This window comes from Corylus avellana, chromosome 11 (assembly GCF_965113065.1).
Source record: "Corylus avellana chromosome 11, dhCorAvel1.hap1.2, whole genome shotgun sequence".
Lineage (NCBI taxonomy): Eukaryota > Viridiplantae > Streptophyta > Magnoliopsida > Fagales > Betulaceae > Corylus > Corylus avellana.
In genome coordinates, this window is record NC_142500.1 from 3,704,845 (window position 1) to 3,719,969 (window position 15,125).

At 35.6% G+C, this 15,125-nt stretch overlaps 2 protein-coding genes across 3 annotated transcripts; both read left to right on the top strand.

The window, feature by feature from the left end:
* Positions 1-1,498: 1,498 nt before the first annotated feature.
* LOC132165777 (2-oxoglutarate (2OG) and Fe(II)-dependent oxygenase superfamily protein) lies at positions 1,499-10,318 on the top strand. Of its 2 annotated transcripts, XM_059576460.2 has the most exons (16): positions 1,499-1,740; positions 2,280-2,357; positions 3,012-3,061; positions 3,184-3,237; positions 3,734-3,786; positions 3,974-4,046; positions 4,513-4,574; positions 5,369-5,437; positions 5,978-6,083; positions 7,038-7,121; positions 7,265-7,335; positions 7,638-7,738; positions 8,513-8,608; positions 9,086-9,153; positions 9,255-9,300; positions 10,115-10,318. In XM_059576460.2, the coding sequence occupies exons 1-16, from the start codon at positions 1,672-1,674 to the stop codon at positions 10,193-10,195; spliced, it is 1,161 nt and encodes a 386-aa protein (XP_059432443.2). In that variant the 5' UTR covers positions 1,499-1,671; the 3' UTR covers positions 10,196-10,318. The 2 variants fall into 2 exon arrangements, with proteins under 2 accessions (XP_059432443.2, XP_059432444.2); XM_059576461.2 differs by lacking the exon at positions 7,038-7,121 and having other exon boundaries at positions 1,502-1,740; positions 10,115-10,315.
* A 1,446-nt stretch (positions 10,319-11,764) lies between these two features.
* On the top strand, positions 11,765-12,437 carry RTFL12 (ROTUNDIFOLIA like 12). The gene has a single exon (XM_088511913.1). The coding sequence runs from the start codon at positions 11,859-11,861 to the stop codon at positions 12,030-12,032; it is 174 nt and encodes a 57-aa protein (XP_088368039.1). The 5' UTR covers positions 11,765-11,858; the 3' UTR covers positions 12,033-12,437.
* The last annotated feature ends 2,688 nt before the right edge of the window (positions 12,438-15,125 follow it).

Below are 15,125 nucleotides of genomic sequence, written 5' to 3' on the forward strand. Positions count from 1 at the left end.
GCCAGCTTGGCCACCGTTGACCATTGCTACCCAAAGGTTCCCAATGGTCAATTTAGTACTGAATTTCAAGGCCATGACTTGGAGTTTTCGAGAGATTGTAGAGTTGGGTTTAGTTTGAGAGATCATGAGGTGGGGGTTACTCGATTGTGTTTCGGCGAAGTCCAATCACAACGACCCACTCTAGCCCATTGCCACCCAAAGGTTCTCACTCTCCAGTTTAGTATTGAATTTCAAGGCCATGACTCGGAGTTTTCAAGAGATTGTAGAGTTGGGTTTGGTTTGAGAGGTCATGAGGTGGGGTTTACTCTATTGTGGTTTGGCGAAGTCCAATCACAACAACCCATTCTAGCCCACTGCCACCCAAAGATTCCCACTTGTCAGTTTAGTATTGAGGACCATGTCTTGGAGTTTTCGAGAGATTGTAGAGTTGGGTTTAGTTTGAGAGGTCATGAGGTGGGGGTTACTCTATTGTGATTTGGCGAAGTCCAATCACAACAACCCACTCTAGCCTTAGGGGGTGATTCAGCCACCCCCATAGTACATAGTCATGGTGTGGTCGGCCACTCCAAGTAGTTTTGTGGTAGTTGACCACCCCAACCCACAATTTCATAGTTAATTTAGCAAAAAAGAAATTCAAAATTTGTACAAAAAGATTTATTGGGTACACACGCATACCACATGAAGTTATTTCTTCATTTTTGAACCCTATAGAGTGATTTGTCTGAATGTCAAACTTCGTTAACCAATTTTACAATTTTTAAATAACGTGACAAAGTTAATTGGTGTTGACTTAAACGATATGTAAATGTGTTGATGAAAGCATTGGCTTGGATGTGACTACAAGCTTATATCTCATAATTTTTCGTTAAAAGCCAGAGTAGCATAAGGACCAGCTCGGATTAAGATCCTTCAAAAGGCTCAAATTTCTTTCAAATTTGAGATTCTATTATTATTAAATCAAAGGCATGCTTTACATCTAATAATTCATAACGTGCTAGTTGTTACACAAAATAAATGCTAAAATTAATAAAACTTTAAAAAAAATATTAGGTGCTCTCCTGATATTCTTCATGTATCCTCCTGATCATAGGTGAAAATTATTTTATGCTTCAATGACTTAGAGAGAGAAAATAAATCTTCATTAACTTTAGTATTTATTTTGTGTGACAGTTGGCACGTTGTTAATTGTTAAATGTAAAGTATAGTTATGATTTAATAATAAGATAATCTCAAATTTAAAAGAAATTTGAGGAGATCCTGTTCCGACTCTTAGAGAGTGATTGCTAACTAAGATTTTATCTTATCGTGTAATTTAATCATTTTTAAAGTTGAACCAACAATTTAAAAGGTTAAACTCAAATGTAAAATTACAATTTAACCTTTTAAAAGGGCACTAAAAAAAGGCAACCCTATTTGAAAACAGATATCATTTCAATTATGGAAAAAACGGGGGTGTACTTTTTTCTCCGATCACTTTGTACGGTGATTCTAAAAAGGCACGCAATGTCACGCACATGTGCCGTGCTCTTTATTCTCTAAAATTTGAAGTGACACACCCAATGCGTTGGAACCTCTCACGCTCCCTCATTAAAACCTCTTATCGTTCCCGCCGGTTTTCCCTCTCCGTCACCGTCCAGTCGCCGCTGTTCCCGCCCGACCACGTCTCGGAATATGACGTGCTCAGCCCAAACCGCCTTTCCTTCTCTCAGAACGGTCACCATATCGTACTCAGAGCTCAAGGTAAGCGTTCCCTCTTGGGCTCTGTTTGGTCGATGAGACTCTTACTAATGATGCTGTTGCCTGTCGCCTTTCGCGTTTTGCTGTTTGGTACTGCGAGAAAGTGCACCGCTCATGTTAATTCAGCCAAATAAGATTGGGTTGAGTTGACTTTTTGGTCATTGAAACCAAAACGACATTAAAAATTGGATTTAAATCGTTCTCATACTTCCATTTCAGCCTATATATGTGTTGGGTTCAAGTATAATCGAGAATACACGGAAGTATAATTTTGAGCACTTTATAGATAATATAGTTCTTAATGTCTGATCACCTTGACTTTTGGCCAGCATGATGGTTGTGGGAAAGATATTTAATCCAACGTTGGATTTAATAAATAATTATTCTAATAAAAAAGTTATTGGGTGGTGTAACCACACATACATACATGTTTTTGGAATTGAACAGGTCGATGCTTGTATTTTTTGGACTTCACTTTATGAAGTTGAAATTTGTGTCATGTGTGATGTGTTTGATAAAATATTTGGAATTGATTGTTACAGGACAAGAGCATTGACTTGTCGATGAAGATCGAAGAAGGGTTCGGACCCAACGGGCTGGGAATTCTATCCATTACTGATGTATGGGATGGTCTCATGTATAAGTTTATTGTTGATGTTACTATATTTTTATTATCTATTTATATACAGCTGTTAAGTAGTCTATTTAGACCATGGTGTTCAAGTAATTAGCGTTTGCAATTAGGACATTGAATCCATTCTGAGCCACAATCAATTATAGTGTGTTGTTTTGGAGGGACAAAGATATCCATATCAATATGATATGTTACACGTTTGTATTATCTAAAACGCCTTTTTATATTGTGCATTGCTTAATTGGAATCAACAGCCTTCTTTGATTGGAAATTTGGTGCGAAACTAGCTATTTTTGTGCCGTAGTTTAGATAATTAGGTGAAGAGATCAACTTATCAAGTGTAATGACTTGGATTTCTATACTTGATTAAGAGAGCTTTGTGGAAATGGAGATGTTCGTTAGCTTTTCGTGAATGCATGTCTCAATACAAATGTTTGGAGAATGTATGACGGGTATCTCCTTTGGACTTAATTGAAATTTGATGAACAATGTAATGAGAAATAAAAGCATATGCTCTGAAATGCATTTTGTCTGTTTTAATTGGAGAACTTCTATATCTTTGTCTATATAGAATTCAAGACTGTACAGTTTTTGAGATTATTGTGTTGCTTGTTTGAGTTTAACCTCTATTGCACTGTAGGTTCCAGGATTTCCTTCATTGCGTCGGAATCTTTTACGTCTTTCTCCTAGGTATAAGCTTTAAAATATTCCATATTCATTTTTTGTGCTCTTAAATACATGTCATTAAGAAATATATTTAATCTATATTCTACTGTATTGCTCATAGATTTTTTTTCCTTCTATTTTTTCAGATTGGCCGGTCTGCCCGAAGAGGTGAAGAAGGAACTCGAAGATCCTCACAGTAGGTAACACATTTTGCTTCTCAAGTCTTCTAATTCCCAAATCTTCAGTTCTACTCACTTTTCCATTTAAATACTCTTTCCTCTCAGTGGCTTAAATTTGATTTGTTTGAAAGTAAATTTAGTTGCTACTGCCACCTTCTATGGTAACGCTACATGTGCAGACACAGAGGTTATTTTGACCTGTTGCTTTTAAAATGTAAAATTTTGTAGCCTACTCGCAAAGATAAGATTCTTCTCTTCCTCATTAATTGATCTTGTTGGTTCTAGAATTTATCATGGATCGTATGTCTCTACTGAGTACTGAGGTCCTGACACACACACAATGTTATAATGTTTATTGCTTTTCATAGGGATTCTATCTGCAGATGTGTGGTATTCTTGAATTAAGAATTACTGTTAGAATGCTTACTTCCACAGCTGAGCTTATTTTCCTATCTTGGTAACCCTGCTGCATAGTTGCTTTAACTTTTTGTTCCTTTCACCCACCTGCCACTTGTAGGTACAACTTTGGATGGAGTCATGGGAAAGAGAAGCTTGAATCTGGGAAGCTTGGTAAACTGTCAATTTGTTAGATTTTAGTGCTCTTTAAGCAGTTCATATTTATCTATGAATGAAGTATGTACATGAGGTCCAACAGAGGGTTATCTTCTCTAATAATGTGTTGACTTCTCCAACCTATTGGTCCTTTTAATTGTTAGTTTTACTTATGCATACATTTATTGTGTTTTTTATTGTGCAGATTTGTTGAAAGGCTCTTTTTATGCAAATCCGTTATTAGATAAGCCTACCACGGAAGCATCTCTGATCCAACGGTAAAAGTGGCCAAGTCATATTTCATGATTTTTTTAGTACTTCTGTCTTTTACTCATTGCCTAAGGCATCGGTGTGGATAGGCTGGGTTAGAGGCAATCAATTTTTGGCAAAAGACAATTATAATGGAAATATTATTCTTGATAATTATTCACAGATAAATCTATATTCTCTCTCTCTCTCTCTCTCTCTCTCTCTCTGTGTTCTAGTGGAGGCTCATTAGGCCTATGGCCGACTCATCTGGAGGTATCAGTTTCCCATCGTCTGACTGCCCCCACCAAGCCCTAATGAGATGCTTGCATTTTTTTTATTTATTTTTATATAGTTTTATTAAATTGTCTGGGTAACTTTTTCCTTGTGCTATAAAATATTTAAGCTGCTCTAGACCTAGTTGCAGTGCTTACACATTATGTTTACAAAACATGGTTATCTATCTGCTCAGCTTTTCACCCATGATCTGTCTTATAGGTATCCATCATACTGTGGGTCGAATATATGGCCTGATAGTGCATTGCCAGAACTTGAAGTGGGTATGTCTTCAATTGTGATGCTAAATTATTCTGCATGCACGGTGGTTGTCTTTTCTGATGTTTGTCTGTCATTTCGTATGACATAGCTCTAGCTACATAAATGTAAAACTTCTGAGGAGTCTATGAACTACAGGTATTGCAAGCTAATGTACCACTAAGTAGGCACTTATCAAGCCAATAATACGCTATGCTCTATCATGTTTATCATGATGCTACAACCATCTGAGGCATCTTGACACCAAAAGACTGTCATAGCATGTCCTCGGTCACATGCTTTGTTGGTACCTCCAATGGTTTCTCTGCAGTGTGTACTCCAGTTTACAATTTTTTAAATATTCGTGTATGTGCTTATTGAACTTTAATATTGCCAAAATATAGTTTTTTTAATTGTTTTATTTTTTACTTGACTCGAGTAAAAGCTGGGTTTGTAGAAGATACTGGTCCCTGAAGGTTTTGCTTTACAAAGTTTACTCCCTGAAATTCATGTTCTTAATGTGTATCTGTGCCAACTTGATGAATAAACAGTCATTAGCGTGAGTGAAATTCTAGTACAATGCAATTGATGTTCTCACCTCTGTTTTTTGTTTTTGATGTGCATCTTTTTCTACTTTCTTGTTTTATTTGTTTATAACTTCTCTCTGTTTTGTAAAGCTAATGCATTCTATGTACATATTGATCCTTTAGTAGGTCATTATAGCTTGGGGTAATGATTAATGATGTTTTGGTTTACATAATTACTTTTCCTGAATATTACATGAATATATAATTAATAAACATCAAATTTTCATGTGTAGCATTCAAGGCTCTTGGAAAGCTGATCTTTGATGTTGGATTGATGGTGGCGTATCACTGCGACCAATATGGTAAGCTCTTAATATATGAGAATTTGGCTTTTACATTAAGACATTATTATTTTTTTTTTGATAAGTACATTAAGACATTATGAAAGTGACCCCTTATATTTCTAGGCCTCTCTTTCCACGTTTGATGTGGGAACATTGGAGAGTGTGCACATGCTCTTTCCTCGACCAAAAAAACAAAAAAAGCTTCCGTTTACTCTGGTAAATTTTCATCACCCTGCTAGATGAGGGCTTCCAGTTACTACAGAACAAACATAATATTCAATTTTCTACACACTAAGTAATTAATCTTATAATTGTATCTATATCAATTTTAGGCCATGCTAGGCTCCGGGCCTCTGGCCCAGAACACCAATGTATAAGCACTCAGCCCTACCCAAACACCAACTGTAGCCTTCTTGTTGCTCTTGCTCCTTTTTCTTTTTTCTTAGTTAAATTTGCTTGAACTGTAATAAATGATGGTTGTTCTTAATAAACTGTTATGACCTATAGTGACCCCTTTCATAACAGTGACCCTTCTAATTTTTTATGGCATGTGATTAGTATCCAAAGGGCTGAATATGCATGAGGATCAAGGCCTTGAACAGATACTTCTTCGTTCTCGGTGTCATAAAGGGCGTCTGCTATACTATTTTCCAGCACAGCAGAGGTAATTTTGTTTTATTTTTGTTCATCAATTTTTTTTGTGTGGCCATAGGAGATAAACTCACCAGGCTGAACCATGTTCTGTATTTTAATCAATTATGTGGCTACATTAAGAAGGATAAAGAAATTGGCATGATTGAAGTTGTCACACATACTCATCGCTTCAACTTGATTTAGTAATGGGCTGCACAAGTTCTTTAAATTATGTAAGGTATATATGTCCCAAAACTTAGGTGTGCAACTTTCTGAAGGAAGCTTTATCATAATACTGCAGCAGATGCAATCTCAGGTTTTATGAAGTTCTTAAACTGAGATCCAGAAAAAAATACTATAACTTGATGTTGTCCATATTAATGGAAATTAAAGTGAACATCAATTACTTGATGAGCAAGATCATCCCAAGGCAATGAAAGGCTAACATGTGGCCCAAGAAAGGGGGCATATTATTAGTAAAAGTTTTCTTTTGGATTGTTGCTTCAGATTTTTTTTTTTTGCTGGTTCCTGTAAGTTGTATGGGCAATTAGGGAATTTCATGGCTAGGACTGAATTTTATTTGGTTAACATTGAGTTGGTGTGCGAGCAATCATATATGAATACTTGAAAGTAATGCATTATTCTGATGTGGAGGTTTCTTCCTTGCTATCTTTCGGTTATGATTTTTACCTCTAGTTTGGGCATCATGAATCTTACACTGAAGCTTACTTTATCATTATAAATATTATTTGATAATATTGCTTTATAGAAAACAGAAACTATTCTTTAGATTAGGGGTTCTCTTGTATATTACATGTGTATTAGGGTTGCACTCCTTTGCACTTAATTAATGATATTGAAATTACTTAAAAAAAATGAACTATTCTTTTGGGAATGGGTCTTTAAATAATAAATTGGGGAAACTACACTTACCTCAATTTTTTCTTTAAATAATAATAATAAAAAAACTTTGTCCGTGGCCCAGAGACCCAGGACTGCAGATCTCCATGGAGGAGACCCACGGCTGGCTGTGGGTGGGTCATTGCAGAGATTTTTTTGCAATTGAGGTGTAAGTTTGGTGGTAGTATAGTTCCCCCTAATAAATTTGTGATAGTGGAGAATATTGCTGTATGTGCTTCTAAGGTAGAATTGTAGAATTGTTGGTTTATGCTTAGGGAGGTGAATTTTTATCTAGTAGAATGTGACTTGCAGTAATTGTACCGAAGATGGAAACTCCACTTCATCCTGGTGTGGATGGCATACAGACCATGGTTCACTGACAGGTGCTTAATTTTCTGCTCATTTGCTCATATTATTGCTTTCTTACCACAGCATATGAGTCGCTCATTCATTTGTTATTTGTGCAAGGCATTACATTAGCAGAAATGGAGCGTTACACCCTACATCCCTCCTATTTCCAATATGTTGTTTAACATGAAAATAATGTTCAGATCTCTTCATTGTATTGATGGAATTAAGCCTACAGAATGATGTAAAACATAAAAGATGTTATTAACTTAGAAGACCTACAAGAGTTGTCTTTCTTTCTTTATGTCTAATTTATGTGCCTCTATTCAATATGTAGGGTTGACCTGTGGCATGTTCACGAGAGATGCTGTAGAAATACCTTGCCCTGATAGTGCCGCCGGCCTCTATATTAGGACACGAGCTGATCAAGTTGTCAAAGTATTCTTTCTTGTTCTTGAAATTCCAGTAATGCAAGACACTGCAAGTGATGATACATAATTACTTGTTTCAAAATCTTATCAGTGCTTATTATATCTATTCTAGGAGTCGTAGCTTTCCTTTTATTTGAGTTATATATGTCAATACTGCTAGATGTGACCTATCTTCAAATGGGATTAACTTGTGGGAGGATTGATTTTTCCAGGATATACAAATTCAGGGGTAAATTGTTGAAAAATTTCTCTAAGTATCAGTGCATCCTAAAATTTCATTCAGTGCTATAATGAAAACGTACTGCTGAAAAAATAAGTGAAACATAGGCTGTGAACAATTAACATTAATCAAATTTCATTTTCTCATTTTGCTCCTCCATTGACTTTGTAGGTGAGGATAAAGAAGTTCTCTTAAAAGTGTATTAATAAGGATATGACAAAATACAACAGAACTAGAGAAAATGCTACAATTTGAACCTTAAAAGAAAATTTGAGATTCTCTTCTGCCTCAGTAGCAGACAACATCTAGTTGTGGAGTTTCAAAGCATACCTAAATTAATAGGGGAACTAAACTTGTTTTCGGGAAGCTTCACAAAACTTCTATTTGCTTACCTCTGTCTATTTGAATATGAATTTTTTAACACAACCGTAAATGAATTACCACCAGAAGATGAATGCTCCATAATAAGTGGCCTGAAATTTTGAATAACTATTATGCTTTAATAGGACTGATCATGGATATGGTTATTTATAGTAACTTGGGGTTCTTTTTATGTATTAGGTTGTCTTTGGAGAAGATGAAATAGCATACCAAATTGGTGAAACTACCGAAATACTGTCAAGACATTATCTTTGTGCAACACCTCATTGTGTTCGGGTACTTCCTATCACTGCATTATATTATGTGCTGGAAAGATTTCAGACAATTTTTGGCATAATATGAGTGTGTACATGCACATGTTGCTGTATATGGTACTCTATGCTTCCTAGTTATTCCAAACTTTTGAGCCTTGGGACTTACGATTTTAGTTGAATTGTTTTGACATATTCAGATGCCAGACATAGAAGCGTGATTCATTGAATCAATTGCTGAAAGAAAATCATGAACCTTTTCTTTATCCTTTCCTGTACTTGGATGATCTCTCATCTCTCTAAACTATTGTCTTAAAATGTTATAATGAATAAAGCACATATTTTTAGACCAAAGATGGTGCACCAATATTTTGGACCAAGGCACAACTATGATTAAGTTGTGAAATCAAGTTCTATTTATTCCCTTTTTATTGTTTTTGTCCAGTTTCTATTGTCAATTGTCCAATAACAATGTTTTTCTTGTATCACTGATTGTTGTTAGGCACCTAAAGGAGAGGAGGCTTCTGGTCTTGAACGTTCAACATTTGCATTTTTCATGCAGCCAGACTGGTATGTTTATTAACAAAAGAGCGTGTTGATTGATCTGCCTTGTGCCAGAATAATTGAACCTTCACCAAAATATATGGATGATGTTAAATCTTGTTTTGTAGGGATGAAAGCCTTCATTTTCCTGAGGAGGTACATATTCATAAAGAGGTATGAATTTTCAAATGCACTCCCACAAAAATCGGCATATAGGATTATAAAATTTGGGTGTGCAAAAAGGTCTATTGGCAGTTATCAGCTGACATTTATGTAGAAATTGAAGATATTTAATAGAATTTAGTCCTCCCTTGAAGTTTTATGTCATGAAAGACCGAAGATGAAAATATTGAATTATAAGGATATGTCTGGGGATTGATTTAAGCTGCGCCATGGGCTCACTGTTGTTTCAGACAAGATTAGCTTGAAAGCTTGGCTGATTTTTACACCAGCCATCAAATTATGTGATTACTGATAATGTAGGTTTTGATATCATTCCTGCACTAAAAAAGTTCGTCTTGACAGTTATGGTAAAATTTTGTTTAAACATGGATAACTGCAAATTTAGCCTAATTTTAACTCATCATGATTGTATTTCAACTCTAATAGAATATATTTTCAGCATCATGTTCTTGCCTCCAGTCTAATTTCCTAAATCCTGTTCCAGGAAAGTAGAAATTAATAGCTAGAATCTCAAGCTTTAGGTCTCAATTAACTTGGTAGAATTAAATTACCTAAAAAAAAAAAAAGAAAGTGGTAGAATTGGTGTACTGGGGTTATCCAAATTCTGCTCAAACCACTAGTTTAAAGATTTGAGGCATGTCTTTGAGTCCACCAAGAGATAACTCCAACTAATTGCCTCTTCCCCAGATAAAATTTCTTGATTATTTGCCTTTTATAGTAACGAAGTATTATCAGTCAGGTGGACTGTTTGCTTATGCAGTGTGAAGTTCAAGTATTAATTATTGGTATGTTTTTTTTCTTTCAGCTGATATCATCAAGTGGTGCTCTTACTTTTGGAGAGTATACTGAGAAGCTCCTGGATAAATATTACCACCTGAAAACGTAAGGGCTTGTATATTTTGCCTGAACATTGTTTTTTTTTTTTTTTTTTTTTTTAATGTAAGTTGCCTGAACATTGTTGATTCATAAATAAATGTTCTCACGTGTAAGGATGGTTAAAAAACTAGAATATTTTTTTACTGTACCTAAACCAAATTCATTTTCAATACGTAAATATGATAGTGACAACACAATCAACAAATAACTTGTAAAGGTTATTTATTTACATGAAGATAAGGTGGGCCTTGAATCCTTTGATATTTCCTTTCTCTCGCCGTATTTCGAACAAGTTCTCTTGGTTATCTGAGTTTTTAGCGAATAAAACCGTGTAAAAGTAAAAGAGTCGGCGGGAAATTCCAACATATGGCGATACAAGGTGCCTCACTGGCCAATGCAAGGCTGGCCGACCTGCTCACCATTACTCTCTAAGGGTCCCACCTTCTTATATTATGGCGAGAAAAATGTGAGCCGACCTCCTAGAAGAGCCGAAAAGAAAAACGTGGGAATAAGAAGCAAGGACAAAAACGCCACGTCGGATGGATGAGGGGAAGAGGGTAGTAGTAGACGCTGTATTTGGCAAATCGCCCATCCCCACACGGCTTCTCTGCGCTTTCATTTCTCCATCAATGTTTCAAACTGGGCCCCACAGCCTTTTTGACCAAGATATATTTTTTGTTCTTTCGTGCGGGCGGTGACTTAAATGACCATTTTAGTTTTTTTTATTTTTTATTTTTCAAGTGAACCTTTTGAGGTCTATTATTATTATTATTTGAAATTTTGCATGTCTTTATATTCTTTATTATAGTTATTTTTAAAAAACTTCACTTATTTGTGAATTTTCACGCAATATTCAATATTTTTATAAACTTTAAAAATTTATAATATAGCGTCACTCAAGATTTATCAGCTACCTCGACGTAGACCCATGGACTTGTCTTGAGTCAATTTTTTCATTATATTTTATTATTTATTTTATAAATGAGCATTTTAATTATTTTTGTTTTCTCTATTAAGATTTAACGGATGAGTAATTGATATCAGTTGAAAATCAATATCCTACATTGCAAATTTTAAAAATGAAATGAGTGCATTAAAAATTGCGTGATAATTAGAGGGAATAAATAAAGTTTTCCTTCTTATTTTCATTAGTCATTCCAGTTGTTTGCACCAAAATTGTAGTTCAAATCTCAAATAATCAAAGCATATGCAAGTATGGGATTATATACTCAAAATTATAGTTCAAATCTCATATAATCAAAATTGCCGCTATATTTAGAAAAAATGACAAATAATAGTAATTCAGGAGCAAGATCATCTCTAATTCAAATGAACTATTAGTTATAGTAAAAGAGTATTTTTATCTTTTAACTTTTTATAGATTTAAAGTTTAATTCAAAAATACATCTATACTATGGATATTAAAATTTATTGAAGGAAGAAAATCTGAATTCGTACTTCAGGGGTAATAGTGTAAATTAAGAGAAAGGGCAAAATTTCGACGACCTGACATGAATCTTAAAGATGGGACCATGGTGCACTGCCCGATGATGTTCTTTGAAGCCTATATAGCCCACCGTTTGTTGTGTTCCCAACTCAACTGCGTTATCCTTAAAAAAACTCTTTTGCAGTTCAATTAGCATCCTTTTCGTCCACCGAAATTTCCCATCGCCATGTCTAATCTACACAACCATCCAAAATCCCAACCCAGCAGGAGAAATCGCAGCAAAGCGGGGCTCCGAAAACGTTGTTTGCTAATGGTGAAGCAGCAGAGGACCCGGTTCTACATCATCCGACGTTGCGTCTCTATGCTCTTGTGCTGGCACGACCATGCCATCGCAGATTAATTTTCTCAGAGTATATGTTTCACGCTTGCTGTCGATCATGCGCCGCAATCCAATTCACTTGTCCAAGCGGCCGGCAGATTAATCAGCGCCCTTGAAATCAAGAAGAAGATGAAGATGAAGAGCGCTGGTCAAGGGACGCCAAGGCCAACCACTGCAAGGCACGTAAGGGAGCAGAGGGTTGCTTTTCCTCAAAAGGGAATGAATGAAATACCTGGGTTTTTCTTTTTTGTTATGTATTTACAGTATTTTATGCTTTTTTGCATATTTTCTCTTTTCTTTCAAAGTTCTGGTGCGCAGTAATTGATCTATGTATGATACAATCGTGGGGATGCAATTAACCACTGATCCCTCACTGATTCAATTCATGAAGGACAAGGAAAAGAACAGAAACCAGGTTTTAGTACCCATCTGTGTTGGTTGACTTTTTTTGAGGAGAACCCAACAATACAAATATTGAAAGTCATCAAATAGAATGGGATTGTTCACCCCCAATTCATTTTGCACCAATTTCCTCTCATTCACGTACTGTCAGATTCATCCAATTCATTTTCCACCAAAGCATTCCTTCCACACGAATTGAGTAAAGCTCTGGCGTGGCTCCAAAAAAATTATTTGAATATAAAGATTATGGTAAGTTAAATGCAGTTGCATTCGTGTGTTTCGCAATCTGGGTTTTATTGAAAAGCCTGTTTGTTCAGGCGGCGCTAGTGAACTTCAATGTGAAACACGAGAAGAGATTGGGCTTGCGAAGAAGGTGTTCCATGATATCCGGTTTACATGCTGTATAATATACGGTTAAGATTAAATCTTAAAATTGATTTACTTTTAGAAGCATTTAATAGTTTAGAGAAAATGAAAAAAAATTTAATTTAGACCGTTGATTAAACTACAGCATACAAACTATTATTTTTAATAGCAGCATGGAAGTCGAATTTGTTCAATGAAATTTTTGAAGTGCGTAGAGCAATGGAGTACAATGAACAATGAATAGTGGTATGAGAATTTATTTATTTATTTATTTTTCGTATTGCGGTATGAGAAAGTTGGTTTGGTTAATTAATGACACTGGTTGAGAGAGGGTGCTAGGAGTAAAAGTGTCCAAAAATAAAGTGAAATTACAAGTTTACCCTTAAGAATCAAGCAACCGACTCCTTTCCATTTCAATCTCATTCCGTGCTAGAGCCTCTGCCCTGAGTAATCGTGTAATTTAACGAATCTACCCTACTCAACACACAGTGATACCAATTCGATAATATAAGACTGAAATAAGATATGAGCGTTTAAAATGATAGTGTTTTGGGTACTGAGGTTGCACAAAATATGGTTTTTGTGCCAACAATTAAAAGGTGATACCTAAGCAAATCTTACCAAACTTAATTTTAGAAAAAAAAAAAAAAAAAATCTTACTGCACCAAATTATACCAAGTTTAAGGAAATAAAAACTTCAAAAATTAATTTAAAAAAAAAAAAAAAAAAAAACAAGTCACCCCTTGTGGCCACAAGGGGTGGCTCGTAGCCACCCCCATGCCATAGGGAGCTACCAGCGGAGAGAGAGAGATCTGGCGCGAGAGAGAGAGGGAAGAGATCCAGGCCACAGGGGCAGCTCAAGGCCACTCTCCAAGCCACAGGGGGTGGCTCGCGGCCACCCAACAGGCTAAAGGGGGTGGCTTGCTCGGCCATCCCTGGGCCGAGGGTGGCGGCGCGGCCACCCTTCTCTATTTGCAAAACCTTTTTTTAAAAAAAAAAATTAAATGATTAAACCTGATATAATCATATGGTTTGGTTTTATTTTAATACTGTGTTTCATGCTGAGGTGGCAGATGATAAATAGTTGGCACAAAAGAAAACTTTTGTGCAACTTCAGTATATAAGCTATTCTTGTTTAAAATAAGACATTATTCAATAATAATTTGGTTAATGAATGAGGAAGCGAATAGTTAACATAAACTTGATGGGCAGATTAAATTTTAATGTCGTGGCTAAATCTAAACTGTGAATGGGAAATAGTAGGGTGCAAAATGAATTGGTGATGAGCCATCCCCAAATAGAGTGTGTCTAGAATGTCCAACCAAATAGCATATGATGACAAAGTCCTGCTTCAGCAGTACACCGTTGTGGCTACTAAATCCAATTTGATTTGCTACACTATTATTTAAACATTAAAAAAAAACAAAAACAAAACAGTGAAGAAAGGGGGCGGACTGCTATAAGGCATAAGCGATAAAACAAAACAGAAACGACCCAAAATAACGGTAAAGGTCGATAAAGCCATTGAAGAATGGTAAAGGTCAATGTATTTTCATTGACCAAAAGCAAAATGCAAGTGCCACAAAGTCCAAAAGAGGTTCACTATGAGGTCATTTTCTATGTAATTTATGTCCACGTTAAGTTGCCCCCCACCCCACCCCACATCATCAGTTGCATTCAAATTTTAGTTGTTTTTGGTGCCCAGATAGCCCAATATTTCTGACTTTGTTATTTAGTCAAGGATAAGGATTTGCTGTGATCCCCTGCATAAAGAGGAAGGGTGAAAAAATTGTAACAATAATGTGAAAAGAGAAAGAGGACCTTTTGCCAAAAGCAAAAAGCCCTCTATCCAGGCAAGTTGCTTGGACAATAGACCTCCTCTTAAAGTCTCTACCTAAACAGGAGGAGGAAGCCTTAGCAACTTGCCCTTCTCATCCCTGCGGTTGGTATAGAGAATTGCCCCGGATTTTCAATTGAAATGATCTTATTCAACTTTTCTTGTTATTTAGGATACTTGTTTTCCTTCTGGGCATAAAGTCACCATGAAAATATGTTGGATTGTGACGATGAGTATTTATTTTTTGGGTAGAAGTGACCACAACTCTCTACTTAGGGTAAGAGAATACCCAAACTCACAAATATCTTCTCTGTTTCTCATTAGCAACAAAATGGTCTTTAAATAGAAATACAATACCATAACTCATTAATCCTAATCTTGATTTCAAATAATATAATCTTAATTTCAAATAAACTAATCCTAATTTAAATAATCTAATATTAATTAATTGGAATGGAATTCCAACTCAACCTATGTCACCATAATCTTATCCCTATCAAATAGGGTTT

What these genes read in the sequence shown, in the direction of transcription:
- LOC132165777 (XM_059576460.2), top strand. Translation starts at nt 1,672, where the DNA reads ATGACGTGCTCAGCCCAAACCGCCTTTCCTTCTCTCAGAACGGTCACC. An exon ending in GCTTGAATCTGGGAAGCTTG is followed by an intron (nt 3,787 to 3,973) that starts GTAAACTGTCAA and finishes TTTATTGTGCAG; the next exon opens with ATTTGTTGAAAGGCTCTTTT. An exon ending in GATTTTTTTGCAATTGAGGT is followed by an intron (nt 7,122 to 7,264) that starts GTAAGTTTGGTG and finishes TGTGACTTGCAG; the next exon opens with TAATTGTACCGAAGATGGAA.
- RTFL12 (XM_088511913.1), top strand. Translation starts at nt 11,859, where the DNA reads ATGTCTAATCTACACAACCATCCAAAATCCCAACCCAGCAGGAGAAAT.